The sequence below is a fragment of the Macaca thibetana genome, chromosome 1 (genome assembly GCF_024542745.1).
Source record: "Macaca thibetana thibetana isolate TM-01 chromosome 1, ASM2454274v1, whole genome shotgun sequence".
NCBI classification, from domain to species: domain Eukaryota; kingdom Metazoa; phylum Chordata; class Mammalia; order Primates; family Cercopithecidae; genus Macaca; species Macaca thibetana.
Genome location: NC_065578.1, coordinates 157501366 through 157520496, shown reverse-complemented (window position 1 = coordinate 157520496; position 19131 = coordinate 157501366). Strand labels below are relative to the sequence as shown.

Sequence of the window (19131 nt, the reverse complement as noted above, 5' to 3'; positions counted from 1 at the left end):
TGCAGGTGTGCTCAGCGGCACCCGGTCTCTCCACAGGGTGCCTATTCTGCCTTCGTGTACAGCTATGCTGTGGAGAAGCCCCTGTCTGTGGGACACAAGGTGGCCGGCTACCTCCCCAGCCTCTTCTGGGGCTTCATCACACTGGGCCGGCTTCTCTCCATTCCCATCTCCTCAAGAATGAAGCCAGCCACCATGGTTTTCATCAACGTGGTAAGCAGCTGAATAGCCTCCTCTCACTTCCCCTCCTGGCCCTACCCGAGGCCTGCACTCTGCCAGCAGGATGGGAACTCAGGAGTAGAGGGAAGATAGGAGAGAGAGGATGACGAGGAAGGGGTGGGAGCCTGGGAGGTGGAGCCTACCTGTGTGACCACGAAAAGTCTCTTCCCCTCTCTAGGCCTGTGATCTTATACCATTAAAACATAAAAGGAAAGGTCTGTAGGAGGTGCTGGCTGCAGTGTGTGGAGCCCCTCCCAGCCGACAACCGGCCACGAGGATGAGGAAAGCCAGTGCTGGCCCTGGTCCTCCTGGGTTTACCTTGGTGCCCAGCTGCTTAGAGACCTCCAGTCAGTGGAAAGCTATGGAGGCCAGGGATCCTGCAGCCTTTGGAGTTACCACCTTGGGCTGGGGCCTGGGGATTTGCATTCTGTAGCTCTCCTAGGGGATTTTTTTTTTTTTTTTTTTGAGATAGGGTCTCACTCTGTCACCCAGACTAGAGCTCAGTGGTGTAATCTCAGCTCACTGCAACCTCTGTCTCCCAGGTTCAAGTGATTCTCCTGCCTCAGCCTCCCAAGTAGCTGGGATTACAGGAGCCTACCACCATGCCTGGCTAATTTTTGTATTTTTAGTGGTGATGGGGTTTCACCATGTTGGCCAGACTGGTCTTGAACTCCTGACCTCTCAAATGATCCACCCGCCTTGGCCTCCCAAAGTGCTGGGATTACAGGAGTAAGCCACTCTACCCAGCCCTAGGTGATTCTTAAGTAGGCAGAAGGGCATGGAGGATGGCCTTCAAGGAACCGATCTGCCTGGGAGGCAGGAGGTCTGGGCCTGAGCAGTGGGTTAAGACTCTTGCCTTGGTGTCCATACACATCACCATCCATGACACAGGGGTCCACATTACAGACTCCTGCCAAATCGTCTAGTCCAACCTCCCATCAGGCTGAGCCACCTCTATAACATCCCTTCCAAAGGGTCCGCTGTCTGCTTAAACACCTCTAGTAACTGCAACTCACTACCTTTCCAAGTAGCCCAATGAGGGTACTAAGCCCAGGAAAGAAAGCATTTCCTTTGTTGAATTTCTAGCAGATAAGGGGTTTGGACATAATGTTGCAGTTTCAGAGACAAAGATCATGATCCCTGAGAAAGGCCTTTGGATTTGACCTTGTGCCAGTTGACCCTCAAGAGAGAAATTTCAGTTCAATGTAGATGGGAGGTGGGTGGGTAAACCCAAACTCAGGAGGTTGAGGGTGAGAGGGAGATGAGCAGTGGAGGAATTTGCATTTCTCTTTGTCAATATTTTTGAGTTGAAGGGAGTTGTGTTCTGCAGGACTCGGGGTGACATGGGCCTGTTTATAGTAGAGGATACAGGGAGGACACCTATTAGGAAAAGGGGTCTGTGAAAATACCATTGTGGGAGAGTAACTGAATGAGGAAGGCCCTGAGAGAGGGGAGGTGGGATGGAGAGTGGGAGTGGAGGAAGCGCTAAGCTCAGCAAGGAGGAAGGCCCCTGTCCATGGAGCGGGGGCAAAATGATGTCAAAGGGGAAATGTTCCAGAAGAAGAAGGGCACAGACATGGCGACCAGCCCTGGCTTCCTTGTCTGGGTCAGACACAAGGCCAATTGCTAAGACAGAGGAGAGTGGGTGGAAATCTGAGTTTGGGAAAATAAAGGTCTGAAGCATCCACATGTGTTAGGCATTGCCCATAGATACTCACCTGGGGTGCTGGGTTTTAAAAAGGAAAATCAGGTTCCTGGGCCCAACCCAGACTGACTAAATCCGAATGTCCAGGAGGAGGCATAGCAATCTATGTATTAAACAAATGCCCCATGGGAATTACATCATCCAGCAAGCTTAGGAAAACACTGTCCTAGAACAAGTGACTCCCAAATACATTAGATTCACTGGAGCTGCTTTTTGAAAATAGGATCATGAAAAGGCCAGGTGCAGTGGCTCACACCTATAATCCCAGAACTCTGGGAGGCCGAGGCGGGCGGATCACGAGGTCAGGAGTTCAAGACCAGCCTGACCAACATAGTGATACCCCATCTCTACTAAAAATACAAAAATTAGCCGGGTGTGGTGGCGTGTGCCTGTAATCCCAGCTATTCAGGAGGCTGAGGTAGGAGAATCGCTCGAACCCAGCAGGTGGAGGTTGCAGTGAGCCGAGATGGCGCTACTGCACTCCAGCCTGGTGACAGAGCGAGACTTCATCTCAAAAAAAAAAAAGAGAGAGAAAATAGGATCATGGACCCTGTACCCCAGAGATTCTAATTTAGGAGGTGTGGAGAGGAGCCTGGGCCTCTGGGTTGTTTTGGAAGCTTTCCAGGTGCTTTTGTGGGCACCCTGTTTGGGAACTGCAGCTGAGTGGCCCTGAGCAAGCCTCTCCCGTGTAGATGCGAAGTGCCTGTGTCATATTCACTGTGACTATTTCTGAGTATTCCTCTCTAGGTTAAATTAATGGCCACCTGTTCTTAGTGTTCTCCTGGAGCTCAACAGCTACTTCCTGACTTAGTATGTTTGTGCTGTGTGCAAAGCCTTGCTGCAAACTGCAGGCCGCCAAGTTCTGGAAGACAAGGTTCTTACTTTCAGAGAACTTATGGCCGGCCAGAGGAGGGCAGTGTGCCCTGGCACAGATGGAGGGTGAGGGGGTGTAGGCAGTGGGGATGCAGGCTCAGTGCCAGACTGAGTCACTGGCTGAGGCAGGGGCCACACCGCGTGGGAAGAGAGTTGGTGGAGCTGATAGTTCGCCCTGGTTGTATTTAGTCTTCTATCACCAAGGCTAAAATAAGACTTGGTTGTCTTTAAAATGTCCCCAAATCTGGGGATTTTCAGGGTGACAGTCTTTGAGGCTTGGCTGGAAATGCATGTAGTTTGTACATGGGATAGCCAGGTGGAGGAAGAGGAGCAGGAGTGGTGGCTTCCAAACCCCGGCATCTGTCCCAGGCTCCTAAGTTGAACACTGAATATCAAGAAGGTGCCAGCCCCTGAAGGCAGGAGGTGAGCAGGCCTGGCTGAGGTTCAAAGGCCCATGTTCAAAGGCCTGGGTTAGCGGGTAGGAGGCTAACTTCGGGGGAGCATGGTAGGCAGGGTGGGGGATGGGGAGCAGAAAGAGATGAGGATGGGAAGTAGACAGGGGCTACATCCTCAGAGTTTTGTAAGCCGGGCTTTGAATTTTATTCTAAGTGGGCAGGAAGCCAATAGAAGGTTTTAAAAAGGTCTGTATTGCATTTTCTTTTTATTTTTTTTGCATCTCACAGATACATTTATTCATGCTATGAAGTAAACGGCACTTATACAAGCGTCCCATGATGTTTCACATTTCCATCTAACATAGCTTGCATTGCATTTTTAAAATTTATTTATTTATTTATTTTTTATAGAGACAGGGTCTCACTATGTTGCCCAGGCTGGTCTCGAACTCCTAGGCTCAAGCGATCCTTCCTGCCTCAGCCTACCGAAGTGGTAGAATTAGACAGGAACCACCATCTCCAGCCTCTTGCACTGCATTTTAAAAGTGTACTCTATGTGGAAGAACAGACTGTAGCTGGCAAGAGTTAAGCATGCACTGTCTGTTATTGTAGTCCAGGCACAAGAGGGAGGCGGTTGGGTTGCGGGTAGTCTGGATGGATCTGGAGCGGTGCAAAGATTGAACATGTTTTTTGAGGTGGTATGGACAGGACTTGCTGCTGACCCAGGTGTGGGAGGAATCAAGGACCTTAGACACAGGACTTGAGCAACTGCATGACTGGGATGCTCTCACAGGATTGGCAGAGGAAATTAAAAGTCCAGTTTGGGCCACATGGTTAGTCATCCAGGGACTGACTATATCCAAGGGGCAACTTTAGGTGCAAGTCCGGAGTCCTGGACACAGCTCATGGCTAGAGGGATAGATGTAAGCACGCCTGCTGTAGAGGCAGGTGAAACGTGGAGCAGGGCACTGTGGATATGGAAGAGCCAGAATAGAATCCTGGGCCACCTCAACATTGAGAGAGTGAGCAGAGGGGGCAGCAAGAACAAATGGATCTCAGGGACCATGTTCCATGCCAAAGAAAGACATGACCTTTGGAACCACAGATAGGCTATTACTTTCATATTTTTACTGCATGAAAGAAGTCTTTTGTCTTTCCATTTCCATTGTGAAGGGAAGGTGTTTCTCTCAGCCACTGTTTTGTGGTTGATCCCTCCCCAGGGCAGGAAGTCTGTCTGGGTAAGGCCTCTGAGCCTCGAGAACACCTTCCACCTAACAGATCCTGTGGCAGAGACCGAAGCGCTGCTAGAGGAGTGTAAAAGCCTCAAGGATTAGGAGCACCGCCTTTGATTTTCCAATTGGAGCAACTCTCCCAGGATCGGCTCCCAACTCTCCGAAAGTCTTTTCCTTTCTGCATGCCCAGAAGTGGAGGGGTTGGGAGCTGGATGAGATTTCTTGCCTAGCTCTATAGTCCGTACTTACTTTTTAAATAAACAGATGTCCTCATCCAGGAGATTATTACCTCAAAGCCATAGGCTGCTATAGAAGATCCTTATCTCCTGAGATGTCTAAGAAAAGCCCACAGAGAAACACTAGGACTCATATTTGTCTGATGCACCACAGTTTACAGAGCCCCTTCATTTATATTATTTCACCACCACTCTTTAGTGTGGCTTTTGTAACTATTCCTATTTTGCAGATTAGGAAGTTAAGAATCAGAGCAATCAACTACTTCCGGGTTCCACAGCTGTAAAAAACACCATCGGGACTTCCACCTGGGTCTTCTGACCCCAAATCTTGTGCTGCCTGGGTTTATTCCCAGATACATCTTGCATAGAAGTGACTCAATGCAGACATAAAAACGTGTTTAAAGAACTTAGAAATATGGTTATATAAACAAAAATATGCTTGAGTGACAGAGACCTTGACTGAACTAGAAAGATTTGGCCGGGCATGGGGGCTCATGCTTGTAATCCCAACACTTTGGGAAGCTGAAGCAGATGGATTGCTTGAGCCCAGGAGTTCAAGACCAGCCTGGGCAACATGTCAAAATCCTTTCTCTACTAAAAATACAGAAAATTAGCAGGCGTGGTGGCACGTGCCTGTAGTCTCAGCTACTCAGGAGGCTGAGGTGGGAGGAACGCTTGAGCCCTGTAGGTCGAGGCTGCAGTGAGCTGAGATCGCACCACTGTACTCCAACCTGGGCAACAGAGTGAGACCCTCTCTCTCTAAAAAAAAAAAAAAAAAAAAAAAAAAGGTAAGAAAAGAAAAAAGATTTCTGGGTCTCCAATCATAGGTTAGCATCTGCCATGGGAATCTGAGTCAAATCTGAGGGTGCCAAGCTGAGCCACTGACCCTCTCCCTGGGAAGCTGGCTAGGATTCCCAGAGGATGGGACCCTGCTGCCACCATCCCTTTTTCCCTGATATCTGATGGCTTCCTGTCTGTGCACTCTTGGCCTTCAGAAGAGAAGCAGCTTCTCACAAAGAAACAGAGGACTCTCCTACCCCCAGGGCTGGCAGGGCAGAGAGAGCTGATGAAACTGGCTTGGGTGGAGTTCTCGTGGTTACAGATCAGACCTTGGGGACAGGTAGTCCTCAGTCGCCAAACGCTTACGCAGGGTGTGCCGTAGCTGTTAGGGGAGATGTCTAGGTGGGGAGATGTCTAGGTGGGGAGATGTCTAGGTGGGGAGATGTCTAGGCGGAGTCTCCTTTCCACGCTTGCTTCCGGATGTCAGAACGGTCCCGGGAACACTGCGGTTCCCGCCCGGTCCACGGGGTGGCGCGCGGGTCACACAGCTGGGCTCCTGGGGCCAGAGAGGAAACGCCGAGTCAAGAGACGCCGACTCCTGGCGGTTCCTCAGCACGGATGCTCGGCTTTTCGCAATTCCTAACCGCCTCCACCTCTGCCGCGACAGGTCGGCGTGGTGGTGACGTTCCTGGTGCTGCTTATTTTCTCCTACAACGTCGTCTTTCTGTTCGTGGGGACGGCAAGCCTGGGCCTGTTTCTCAGCAGCACCTTCCCCAGCATGCTGGCCTACACCGAGGACTCGCTGCAGTACAAAGGTGAGGGCCGGGCCCGAGCCAGGAGGCGCGCTCTAGCTGGGCGCCGCCGCCTCGCTCTGCGCCCTCTCTGTGCTCTTCTAGGCCAGCACCATCTCCCAGCGAGAACGCTGCCCTAGCTCCCTGGAGAAATGAATGCCCCGCTCCTGACTCTGGCGGGAGCAGGCTCACAGCGGGGGTCGTTCTGACCCGCTGGGATCCCTCCATTCAAAATTATCCCCGTAATGATGGGATTGCAGGCCAGAGAGAGCAGTTAAGCTTCTTTTTTCTATCTGCTTTGTGCCCATTGTAACGTCTGCTGACCTGCAGCTGACATTTTGTGCGATATGCATGTGCTGGAAATGCCAAGTTCAAAGAGAAGCAAAGATGCACAGGAGAAGTTATGGCATAGGAAAGGCATTTTGTAACCTAATTTTCAGTAACAGTACGTGCCTGCCTCGTGGCTGTGGTGGATGTTGTTAAAAACATGGAGGATTAGAACACTGACTCCACATCTGGTTTCAGGAGTGACACAGCCTCTTTGATGTCAGAAATCTCGAATTCTCTCTACTAATCTCCCTCCCCTTTCCCTAGCCTCCCAAGTGCCTATAGCAAAGATCTCTTTTTTAATGAGTTAATTAAAAATAATTATGTTTTGAACATCACCAGAGACGCACTAGAAGCTGGAAAACCAGCATTAAGATGAGCAATTTCTGGCCGGGCGTGGTGACTCACGCCTGTAATCCCAGCACTTTGGGAGGCCAAGGCGGGCAGATCACCAGGTCAGGAGATCGAGACCATCCTGGCTAACACGGTGAAACCCCGTCTCTACTAAAAATACAAAAAATTAGCCGGGCGTGGTGGTGGGTGCCTGTAGTTCCAGCTACTTCGGAGGCTGAGGCAGGAGAATGGCGTGAACCCCGGAGGCGGAGGTTGCAGTGAGCTGAGATTGCGCCACTGCAGTCCAGCCTGGGCGACAGAGTGAGACTGTCTCAAAAAAAAAAAAAAAAAAAAAAGATGAGCAATTTCTTTAGAGAGGAGTGGGGGAAGTTGGTGTACAGGGAGAGTCAGGGCAGTTAGAGCTGCACCCAGCTGTCATCCACAGCCTGGATCCTTGAAATCGAGGGATAAGCCCCAGATAATTTTAGCACATAACATCACCATCAGTCGTTAGGAATAAAATCTTTTCTATGATAAAGCTGCACACTTTTTGTTTTGTTTTCAAAATGGAATTTTTTTAAATTATATAAGTCGTATGTGCTCACTGCTAAAACCTCAAACAATAGAAGCATAGTTTAAAGCAGTAAGTGAAAGTAACTGAAAATAACCCTCTTAGCAGTTCATTTCCTCCCAGATCCCTTCTGAGCTTGTGAGACCATTCTCTGCGCTGTTTAATTTGTAGTTTAGAAGACAATTCCTGTGAGAGAGTGAATTAGAGATTCAAGTGCATCTGAGTTTCTTTGGCTTCTGGCTCCTCTGAGTGGGGGTACTATACATCATCTGAGAAACACCCCCAAATCAGGGCACACCTGGTATAAATTCCATTGCATCGTGACTCTGAAGAGATCCTGGCCATGGTGAAAACTGAGGGCAGAAAACGCATCAGCCAGTCATCATCCAGGCAGCCCCTCACTCACCCGTCTTTCTGCTACTCAGGACATCATGCTGGGCGCTACGGGACATGGCCAAGGAAACACAGCCTCTCCCTGCCGCTTGTCCTAACAACAGGACAGCCACGCACCCAGCTCCCACGGGCGAGGGCCCAGGAGCCCTCAGACTCCTCCCTCGCCCGTCAGTCTCCAAGAATCAAGGGAATAAATGAAGTAATGAAATAAGGTAGCTATCACATGTCACACAGCAAAACTCAAGAGTTTTAGGTGATCAACAAATGTTAGAGCTTAATAATGATAAATGAGGCCGGGTGCGGTGGCTCACGCCTGTAATCCCAGCACTTTGGGAGGCTGAGGCGTGAAGATCACTTGAAGTCAGGAATTTGGGACCAGCCTGGCCAACATGGTGAAACCCCGTCTCTACTAAAAATACAAAAATTAGTTAGGTGTGGTGGCGGGCACCTGTAATCCCAGCTACTTGGGAGGCTGAGGCAGGAGAATCGCTTGAACCCGGGAGGTGGAGGTTGCAGAGAGCTGAGATTGCACTCCAGCCTGGATGACAGAGCAAGACTCCGTCTCAAAAAAAAAAAAAAAAAAAAAAAAAAAAAAAGTGATATTGATTGATTCGCCTGCAAATGATCACTCAAATCCATTCTCTTCATTTCTTACTGTCCCTGCCTAATTTAAGGGCTTTATCTTCATTGACCTGCTTGGACTAGTTAATGGTACCCAGCTTTTTCCAAGTTCTAATCACCTCCATCCCTTCTTTGATGGGTCTTGACTTGTCTCCTTGTCTTCAGTCTTGCCTCCATCTAACCCAGCTGGCTGAACGTTAAAATCACCTGGAGCTCTGGTACCAAAACCCAGTGACTGGGCCTTACCTCTGAGTCTGATGCAACTGACCCAGAGCGGCTGGGTGATTCTACTGTGCAGCCAGAGGTGAGGACCATGTACTAAGCCACCCTCCACACGGTAAAACAGGGCTGTGCTTACTTCAGCAGCACATGTACTAAACTTGGACCAACACAGAGATGATTAGCATGGCCCCTGTTCCAGGATGACATGCAAATATGTGAAGTGTTCCCCAAAAAACCCAGAAAATAGAGCTGATCACAACCTCCAGATCTACCTATGGAGCGTCTTTCTCTCCAACCTTCTCTCTCCCTGCTTCCCCTCGAAGCCTGCATCCTAGCCACAAATTACATGCTATTACCTGATAGCACAAAAACTGTTCTGTACCTGCCTGCTTTGGCACGTGGTGAACCCTCTGCCTGGAACGTCCTCCCCGCTCCATCTCGCCCCTTTATCTGCCTGCTCTTCCTTCCAGACCCAACTGCAGGAAGCATCCCCCTCCAGGAAGCTCCTCTGATCCCCACTGGAAAGGTGTGCCTCCCCTTTGTGCCCTTTGACGTTGCCCCTGTCTCTCATGTTTGACCCATCTCAAGACTTTTGTACCTATGTTATCTGCTTCTTCTCCTAGACAACATGACCCCAGCAAGGGACAAGGGTAAGAGCATGGGCTGTGCAGGCAACTGCACACCTGGCAGTCCTGCCTCCAGAGTTACCGGCTTTATGACCTTGTGCAGTTTCACTTCCTTCCCCTCTCTGAGCCTCAGTTTTCTCATCTGTAAAATAAGGATGCGAATACCTGCCTTTTATGATTGTTTTGTGAATCAGAAAAAATGTAAAGCTTTTGACTTAGCATCGAAGCTGGCTCACAGGCACTCAATGTCTTGTTAACTCTTAGTATTCACCTGAGCATCCTCAGTGGTTAGCACAGAACCCAGTGGTCCTCAGTTTCTTAAACAAATGAGTGGAACAGACAGTTGGGTGCTACTGGAATTCAGGGAAGGGAGTGAGGGGGCAGTGTTGATTTAAATAAAAGTAGCTTCATAGAGGGGATGGGATGTGAGCTGGCCCAGAATCTAGAAAAGCAGAGAGGAAAATGGAAAGGCATTCCTGGGCAGGGTGGGGCAGTGAACAGAATGAGAGCAAAGGCACAGAGACAAGTCTGAACATAAGTGAGACTGAACGAGCTAAAAGGAACATGAAGTCCAGAGTAGACAATGATGACAACCATTTTATTAAAAAAAAAAAAAAGTGTCTACTATGTGTTAGCTGCTGTGCTACTAACAAGCACTGGTTTATGCCAGTGATCTATATGACAAGGCATGGCCATCCTCTCCTGGGCTTCCAGCCTTGTGGGGAGGGCTGGCTGGTCAACACAGTGTGGTGAGAGCAGGTGTAGGGTGATAGCACAGCACAGAGAAGCAACCCATCCAGGCTTGGGGACCAGGGAGGAACATTACTGATGGAAGTCAAAACTAGGACCTAAAAGATGAATGGGAACCAGCTGGCCAACATGATGGAACCCCATCTCTACTAAAAATACAAAACTTAGCCAGGTGTGGTGGTGCATGCCTATAATCCCAGCTTCTTGGGAGGCTAAGGCACTGTACTCCAGCCTGGGTGACCGAGCAAGACTCTGTCTCAAAAAAAAAAAAAGGCCGGGCGCGGTGGCTCACGCCTGTAATCCCTGCACTTTGGGAGGCCGAGATGGGCGGATCACGAGGTCAGGAGATCGAGACCATCCTGGCTAACACGGTGAAACCCCGTCTCTACTAAAATACAAAAAAAAAATTAGCCGGGCGCGGTGGCGGGTGCCTGTAGTCCCAGCTACTCGGGAGGCTGAGGCAGGAGAATGGCGCGAACCCGGGAGGCGGAGCTTGCAGTGAGCCGAGATGGTGCCACTGCACTCCAGCCTGGGCGACAGAGTGAAGACTCCGCCTCAAAAAAAAAAAAAAAAAAAAAAAAAAAAAAGGTGAATGATAATTTACCAGAAAAGAGGAGGAGGAGGAATGTTCAGTGGGGAGTAAAGGTGTGTGTTGGCCTGGAGGTGAGAGTATGGGGGTTGCAGGGGGAGAGAGAAGCCTGAGCCGTCAGCAGGGGCAGAGTCTAAAGGGCCCTGCAACCACATGAAAGCCCTTGGCCTTCATCCTGAAGGCAGTGCTGAAGGGCTTGGGCAGAGAGTTGGGCTGGTTTTGAGTTTACTGTGTGCCAGTCCTATGCCGGGCTCTTGGCATGTCTTACATCAGAGTTACCCACACAGTAACTCTGTGAAGGATGTGTGAAGCCCATCTTACCGAGAAGGAAACCAAGGCCTAGAGAAGTTAGGGAACTTGTTTAAGGTCACATGGCTATGTGACTTTGAACCCATCTGACTCTGAAGCTTGGGCTCTGAAGGTCTGCGCCATGCTGCCAGACTCATGAAAGCGTATGGCTGGTCAGTGCAATGCCAGGACAGCGAAGACACCAGTCTGCCTGCACCAGAGGGCGAGTCTCAGGATATCAAGAAATCTTTCTAGAAAGGTAGGTAGCAGTCAGAATGGGAATGGTGCTGAATGCCAGGGCTAAGCAAGATGGGATCTACCCTGAGAGAGTGATGTGCAATTGAAGGTTTCAGAACAAGGAAGGGACAAAATGACAGTAAGACCTCGGCATTCCCAAAGCAAAGTTACAGGCTCATGTCTGAGAAATCCAAAGTAGTCCTTTCCACCATGCCATCTTCCAGAGGTTTCCCAGAAGCAACCTAAGTTTGCTTTTTTTTTTTCCTCCCCCTTTTTTGAGAGGGTCTCACTCTGTCACCCAGGCTGGAATGCAGTGGTGCGATCATGGCTCACTGCAGCCTCCAGCTCATGGGCTCAAGGGATCCTCCCACCGTAGCCTCCCAAGTAGCTGGGACTACAGGTGCACACCACCATTCCTGGCTAATTTTTTAAAAAGTTACTTTTTGTAGAGACGAAGTCTTGTGATGTTGCTCAGACTGGTCTTGAACTCCTGGCCTCAAAAGATCCTCTCACTTCTGACTCCTAAAGTGCTAGGATGTGCCTCCCAAAATGCATACGCCACTGCGCCTGGCCAAGAACCTGGATTGTAACACTGACTTCTGTCTCCTTAACTTGCCTTTACCAAACCAAACCTTCTCTTTTTGTTAGGCTGTGCAACCACAGTGCTGGTGACAGGGGCAGGAGTTGGCGAGATGGTGCTACAGATGCTGGTTGGTTCGGTATGTGGGGACCTTTAAGGGCGAGGGGAGCATTTGGGGAGCACTCCTCTGACAGGTGAGAAGATGCAAATAGCCGCCTTCTGAACTCAAACTGTCCCTTTCCTGAGTCTCCTGCAAAGCCAGCAGGGCCCCTGTGCCGGCGTTACCTGTTTCCGTTTCCAAGCCAGCCCTGAGAGCTGAGTCTCCATATGTGGGATCTGGAGATGTGAACGGATGCATGGAAAAGTCCAAAGCAAACACAAGCCATGTCTGGGAGCGGAGCCAGAGGTGGCCCGTGGGAATGCTATTTAGCTCTCAGAGCCTGAGATGGGTTGGAACTGCAGTCAGAGTTCTTTTTCCATCCCTTCGGAACCCACCACTCCCTACCCCACCTCTCACAGCCTCTGGCCGCACTGCAGAGGGCCCGGCTTCCTGCCCAACTCCGGCCCTGACCGAGAAGGCCAACTCTTCCAGTTCTCTTCAAATCTACCCATGTTTCATTTGTTCACCAGGAAAAAAAAAACAAAAAACCTAACATCTACTTTTTATTGAATACTATAATGTAGATTATTCCCCTTTTTACAACAGAGGATATGGAAACTCAGATGAATTTAGCAACTTGCCCTAGGTGAATCACACTTCTAGTAACTGACAGAGAGGACCTCACATCTAGATCTTTCAGCCTCCAAAATCTCCCTCATCGTGACTCAATTCTCCTTTCCTCCTCTTTTGCCCTGCTGGAGGGAGAGAAAGAGCTACATCTCACCATACCCTCCTCATTGAAATGACATGATGTCTGGGACTTGCTTTAGTGTAACCTAGTGCAGAAAAGAAGCGCAAGGCCACAGATGAAACTGGTGCTGACTGCTAAAGTTGAGTGATGGGTTCGTTGGAGCTCCATATACTACTTTAACATGTTTTAAATTCTCATAATAAAAGATTAAAACAATATATCCTTTGCAAAGTTCTGGTTAGGGCTTATGGGTATAGAAGTACCTAGTATGACTGAAATTTCAGTGATGATAGAGATTGTCAGAAGGTTCCAGAACACAGAGCTGCCAAGGGACTGCAGGGGGTCACGAGGTCCAGCCCCTGCCTTAGAGCAAGACTTCTGCCTTCTCCAGACACATAACTTGAAATAAGGCCACGGTCTCCCTCCTCCCCGTGATTCCATCTCTTGGTGTGACGGGCCTCAACTTGACTGAAAAACCAGCCAAGGATGGAGAAGGCTGCTTCCTCCAATACGCCTTCCACATGAAGTTTTAATGGTCTGTGTCTCTGTGTTTTCCCCTTTGGCAGATATTCCAGGCTCAGGGCAGCTATAGTTTCCTGGTCTGTGGCGTGATCTTTGGTTGCCTGGCTTTTACCTTCTATATCTTGCTCCTGTTTTTCCACAGGATGCACCCTGGACTCCCATCAGGTAAGGAAAGAATCTGTTTCTACACAAGAGGAGGAAAACAGAGCGGGGGTGGGGGGTGGGGGGAAACAGGGGACATGCTATGGATCTTAACGTGCCAGAAACGCTGCTCTGTTCCAAGTAAAATGCAAGGAAATGTTTATTTTTCTACAGCTTCCTTTTCCCCTCTTCCTGCTTTCCATACGATTGTCTGCGCTGGACTCTTAAGATAGGCGAGAGCTGGGTCAGCTGACTCATGGTTTCTCCATTAGCAGAGGGGCATGGATTGTGAACTTGGCTTCCTGCATCCCACCATACCACGGAACCATGAGCCAAGAATCTCTTTCCAGCCTGTTCAGGGCACTGAAAGGCAGAGCCTGACTCCTTGGCTGGAACTCAGCCCAACGGCCTAATTGGCCATCTCTTTGCAGTTCAGGATTTTGATTCTAGTCCAAATGTTTTTTTCAAAAAGAAGTCCTTCAGGCCAAGTAGCAAAGAAAGCCTCCTTCAGGGCAGAGACAACTCCTAAGAATAGTCTCCCTTCTAGAGACCCCAGGCAGGGGGAGTCCCAAAGCTATTTTCATAACCCTGAGCCCTTACCTGCCCTTTTGCCCACTGCTTTCAAAGTGCCCAGGGACTGTATCGGCTGTGTGCAAAGCCAGTTCTTAAAGAGAAGGTGCCCAGGCAGAGACTTTGTCCTCTCTATAAAAAGCAAAATAATCATGAAAAGACTAAAGGAACAGGCATCCACCATCTGCTCTCAGTGGGTTAACATATCCATCCTCTAAACACTCAGTACAAAGGCCCAGAAGGAAAGGTGGCCCCCAAAACAGCACTAACTAGAGCCTCACTTCTGAGACAGCAGTACTGGTTCCCACAGTGCAGAGTTTCATTGAAGACCTACATTCAATTAATATTTACTGAATATTAAATGAGTAACACTTAATGGGTTCCTTACTCATGGGAGACAGACACATTCCCCAAGCCCTAGACAGTAGTCTCAGGAAACTGCCTCCACCAACTGTTCGCCAGAACTAGGGGGTCTGACTTTTCACTTTGCTCCCTCTAGAGCCACAGAATGGCAGAGAAACAAACAGACTGGGTAAGTTCTCAGAATGAATCATCGCTGCATCTCATCAGAGCTGCTGAAACATGCTACCTGTTTGTTTTGTTTTTCTTTTGTAGTTCCTACCCAAGACAGATCAATTGCAATGGAAAACTCTGAGTGCTACCAGAGGTAAAACTGGGTGAAGGAGGCAAGAGAAGACTTTCAGCCTCTTGATCACCAGCACGACCATACTGTTTCAGAAAGCTGGGTGGTGGTGGAGGCGCTCTCAATGACCGTTAGTCTTCTCCACTAAAACTTGGTTGGGTAGAGGAAATTAAATTGGGTCCTGGTACCTGGTCAAAATCATTAGAAATTTACCTGGCTTCTCAAGTTACCTTCTTCCCTGGTTCAGACTGTTGGTAAGAGCTGTCCAGATACCCAGATGGGAAGGAAGGAGACAGCCGCGTGCTTCACTCCATTTGTCACCTCATGCATGGACCATACTCTGGGTTTGAGATCATTCTTCATTGAAGTTTGTAAAAATAGGTTGAAATTGTAAAGCTCCACGATCATTGCTATATGTAGATATATTTCAATTTAAGCAAAACAAGCTGCAAGTTATTCTCTGGCATGCTCAAAGGATTTTTGTGCTTTTCACTTAATAGTCCAAAGTCCCTTAAATTCCCGCTGCAGACATCAATAGCTTATCTATATTCTCAGACACTAAAAGGAGAAGTTGAATCTTGCTCTCTTTGGTATACTAATGTAGTGGTATGCTAAGCTAGCTCATACCAGCTTAGAAAAGCTGATTGTAAAATTTTCATGTTGACAGCTGGTTATTAAATGCAGCCATTATTAAAAATCAAATCATACAAACTTATAATTAAATCAATTACATTTAAAACAAAGGTAATAAATATTCAAAGCATATCACTTCCTAATTTTATCTTGCTGCTCTTGAGGTAATTTCTGTCCATGGTACCTGTGTGGTGGAATTACTATGTATGATGGTGTGCTACTGTGCACCTTGTCCAACCCCACTCTTCGTGATAGCATGTTGGTAGCCTGCAATCAGCCAGGTGGGAGTGTTAGCATGGACACTGGCAAAAGCTACAGATCCCAGAGAGCCAGTGTTTAAACATTTACCAGCATACCACTGCTAGTAATCAAGGCTAACTGGTCCAGAAATCGCCCGGGAGAAGGAGATGGATGTTCCATTTTTCTTTACTGACACTGACTAGCATATAAAAGATATAGAAACAGCACTAAGAATTTCTGAAAATACCTAATGAAAATGATACATCTTTTTTTTGTTTTTTTTTTTTGAGACGGAGTCTCACTCTGTCGCCCAGGCTGGAATGCAGTGGCGTGATCTCAGCTCACTGCAACCTCTGCCTCCCAGTTTCAAGCGATTCTCCTGCCTCAGCCTCCCGAGTAGCTGGGACTACAGGCACATGCCACCACGCACAGCTAATTTTTTGTATTTTTAGTAGAGACGGGGTTTCGCCATGTTAGCCAGGATGGTCTCTATCTCACTGACCTCATGATCTGCCCGCCTCGGCCTCCCAAAGTGCTGGGATTACAGGCGTGAGCCACTGCACCCGGCCAAAAATATTACATCTTTTATAGGGGGAAAAAAACTCTTTATACCATGGCAAGGCCTTTTCTTTCACAAAAAGCTGGGCGTACTGAACAATTCAAGCTGTGCAGTAGTAGACTGAAAGCAGAATTTGTTCAGGAGTTACCGCTTCTGTCCAGAGCAAATCCTGCAGTGATAGAAGGAGAATGTAAACTTGCCAGCTTTAGACAGGGATCAGTCCTGAGACTGTTGGCAGTAGCAAATGGCTGTTAGAGTAACTGTAAAATGGTTTTGCCTGCACCTTCTCTATGTATATACAAATGTACATGTATAAATATAAAAATTAAGTGATCATGGTTCTTGGTAACCTGTCCCAAGTGCTGTGATTCACATGCCTGACACTAAAAGGTTCTTCCTGGTCCAGTCAGCCAGCTGTGACCAACAGCAGCACAGCTGAGTGCTGAGAATCTGGCTGGAAAGAGAAACGTGGCTCAAGCACTGGCTCACCTTCTAGCTGTGTGGCCCTGGGCAGGTTACTGAGGCTCTTCCAACCTCACTTTTCACATGTAAAATGGCATTTCTAAAAGTACCTACCCTACCTCAATGGAATTCTGAAAAAATTAAGCGAATTTGTATAAAGCACTCACAATATGCCTGACACAGAAACTGCTTAATAAATGTTAGTAATTTTTAAAACCTCTTCATAAGCAGCTTAGAAATTATTCATGTTTGGTACATATTTATTGCAAGTCAAGCAGATCCAACTTTTTTTGAAAGCTGGTGGTCTAGGAGTATAGTTTTAATTATGTTTGTAAATACTCAGAAGTATTAGATGCCAGTCTAATTTAAATGCAGTCTGACTGTAGCGAGTGACTGACCTGGGCAATGAAAAAGCAGTTGTATTTTTCTTGCGGTTTTTCAAGAAAATATCCTTTTTATACAGACTTAGAAAGAAGAATCAATGGCTATATCGAAGTTGATTGTGACTAATTTGTTAATACAGAAAACAACATTAAAACAAATCTAAGAGTACCTTTCCTAAAATAAAACATTTCAACTTACTAAGTGTGTTATCCATTACGAAGAACAATTGATCCTCTTGTATAAACTCAGAAACAAATGGCCTGATGTTCCCAGAGACAGGTCTCTCTCATACTATAAGTTAATATGGCTTATATTTTAGAAGAAAGAAAACTGTCTCACAAGGGAAACTGATTTTTTTTAAAAAAGAAAAAAAAATTAAATAAAAGAAGAACCTCTCATAGCAGGGCTGAGTGCTACTATTCCCTATTACATAAAATCAGAATAAGGAAAAGGCAGACTGATTCTTACACCACACACTTCTCAATCAGTTACACAAGTAGGACTTTCTTCCTCAACTTCCTTTCAGGAATTTGGACATTTCAGAATCCTGTGGAATCAACGTTTTCAGATTTCCCTCTGCTACTTGTGTATGGAAATCTAACCCATCAGGCACATCTGATTCACTAAAAGAAGACACAGTGACATAGAGTTCTTTTAGAGTGAATTTCATTTATTCAGTCAAAAAGGATTTGTTAAGCACCTGCTATGTTCAACGCACTAATCTAGGTACAGACATACAGTGGTGACTGAGACAGAAGTCCCTGCCTCACAGGGATTATACCGCAGGTGAAGACATACAGACAGCAAACAAATTATGTAACATGCCACAGGGTGAGGGGTAATGTAGCACCACAAAGAAACATACAGCAGGGAAGGGGGGCAGGAATAGGGAATGTCAAGAGATGCTCTGGGGCCAGGCGCAGTGGCTCACACCTGTAATCCCAACACTTTGGGAGGCTGAGGCGGGCAGATCACCTGAGATCAGGAGTTCAAGACCAGCCTGGCAAACATGGCAAAGCCCTATCTCTACTAAAAATGCAAAATTTAGCTGGGTGTGGTGGCGCACACCTGTAGTCTGTAATCCCAGCTACTGGGGAGGCTGAAGTGGGAGAATTACTTGAACCCGGGAGGTGGAGGTTACAGTGAGCTGAGATTGTGCCACTGCACTCCAGCCTGGGTGACAGGGTGAGGCTCTGTCTCAAAAAAAAAAAAAAAAAAAAAAAAAAAAAAAAAGGAGAGAGAGATGCTCTGGAAGGCCTTTCTAAGGAGGTCCTATTTGTGTAGAAAACTAAATGATATGTAAGACCAAGCTATCCAAGTATGTGAAAACATCCTATTAGGCAGGGGACACAGCAAGTACAAGAGCCTTAGGGTGGAATATGCTTATGGTACTGGAGGAACAGCAAGTAGGCTGGTATGGCTCAACTGCAGTGAGGAAGAGTCACACAGAACAAGTGGGAGTGGTTGCTACAGGCCAGATCTTATAAATCATGGTATGTGTAGAGGTTTTTTTGAGTGATATAAGATGACTGGGAGAGTTGTGAGCAGGCAAATGACAAGATCTGATTTACATATGTGAAGTATCACTGGTTGCTATGGAAAAGAGACTGTGGGGCAAGCATGGAACTGCAATAGACCGAAAAAATAATGGTGGCTTGGAAATGTAGATAGCAACGGAAGTGGTGAAAGTGACTGGATTCAAGCAATATTTTGAAGGTGAAACTGACAGAATTTGCTGATGGATTGGGTGTAGGGTGAGAAAGATAAGAATCAAGGATGAGCCAGGCACGGTGGCTCATGCCTGTAATCCCAGCACTTTGGGAGGCCGAATCAGATGGATCATCTAAGGTCAGGAGTTCGAGACCAGCCTGGCTAACATGGCAAAACCCTGTCTCTACTAAAAATACAAAAATTAGCCGGGTGTGGTGGCAGGCGCCTGTAATCCCAACTACTTGGGAGGCTGAGGTGGGAGAACCAACCGGTTTAACCTGGGAGGCAGAGGTTGCGGTGAGGCAAGATCACGCCATTGCGCACCAGCCTGGGTGACGAGAGTGAAACTCCGTCTCAAACCAACAAAAAAAGAATCAAGGATGACCTGAAGGAATCTGACCTAAGTAACTGGATACATGATGAAGCCATTTAACTCTGGAATGCCATGGGGAGACATTTAGAGTTCTATTTTGGACATGATCATCTTATGATGCAATCTTGGATGTCAAGAAGGCTGTTAGATATAGAAGTCTAGAGTTTAAAAGAGAAGTCAAGGCTGAAGATATAAATTTTGTGGTCACATTGCCCAGGTTGGAGTGCAATGGCGTGATCTTGGCTCACTGCAACCTCCGCCTCCCGGGTTCAAGCGAT

General features: G+C 47.6%; 1 protein-coding gene and 1 non-coding gene across 2 annotated transcripts in view; both read left to right on the top strand.

Annotated features, from left to right (window-relative positions):
• The window catches only part of MFSD4A (major facilitator superfamily domain containing 4A), a 33934-nt gene extending 16967 nt beyond the window's left edge, over nt 1-16967 (top strand). Inside the window, exons 6-10 of the mRNA XM_050763728.1 lie at nt 37-210; nt 6105-6252; nt 11834-11904; nt 13183-13303; nt 14465-16967. Coding sequence (XP_050619685.1) covers nt 37-210; nt 6105-6252; nt 11834-11904; nt 13183-13303; nt 14465-14520 — 570 coding nt within the window. The 3' untranslated portion in view covers nt 14521-16967. The remainder of the gene's footprint in view (nt 1-36; nt 211-6104; nt 6253-11833; nt 11905-13182; nt 13304-14464) is intronic.
• Nucleotides 8824-8930, top strand: LOC126944697 (U6 spliceosomal RNA). The gene has a single exon (XR_007722157.1). It is a non-coding gene; the product is annotated as a U6 spliceosomal RNA (small nuclear RNA).
• Nucleotides 16968-19131: the final 2164 nt, after the last annotated feature.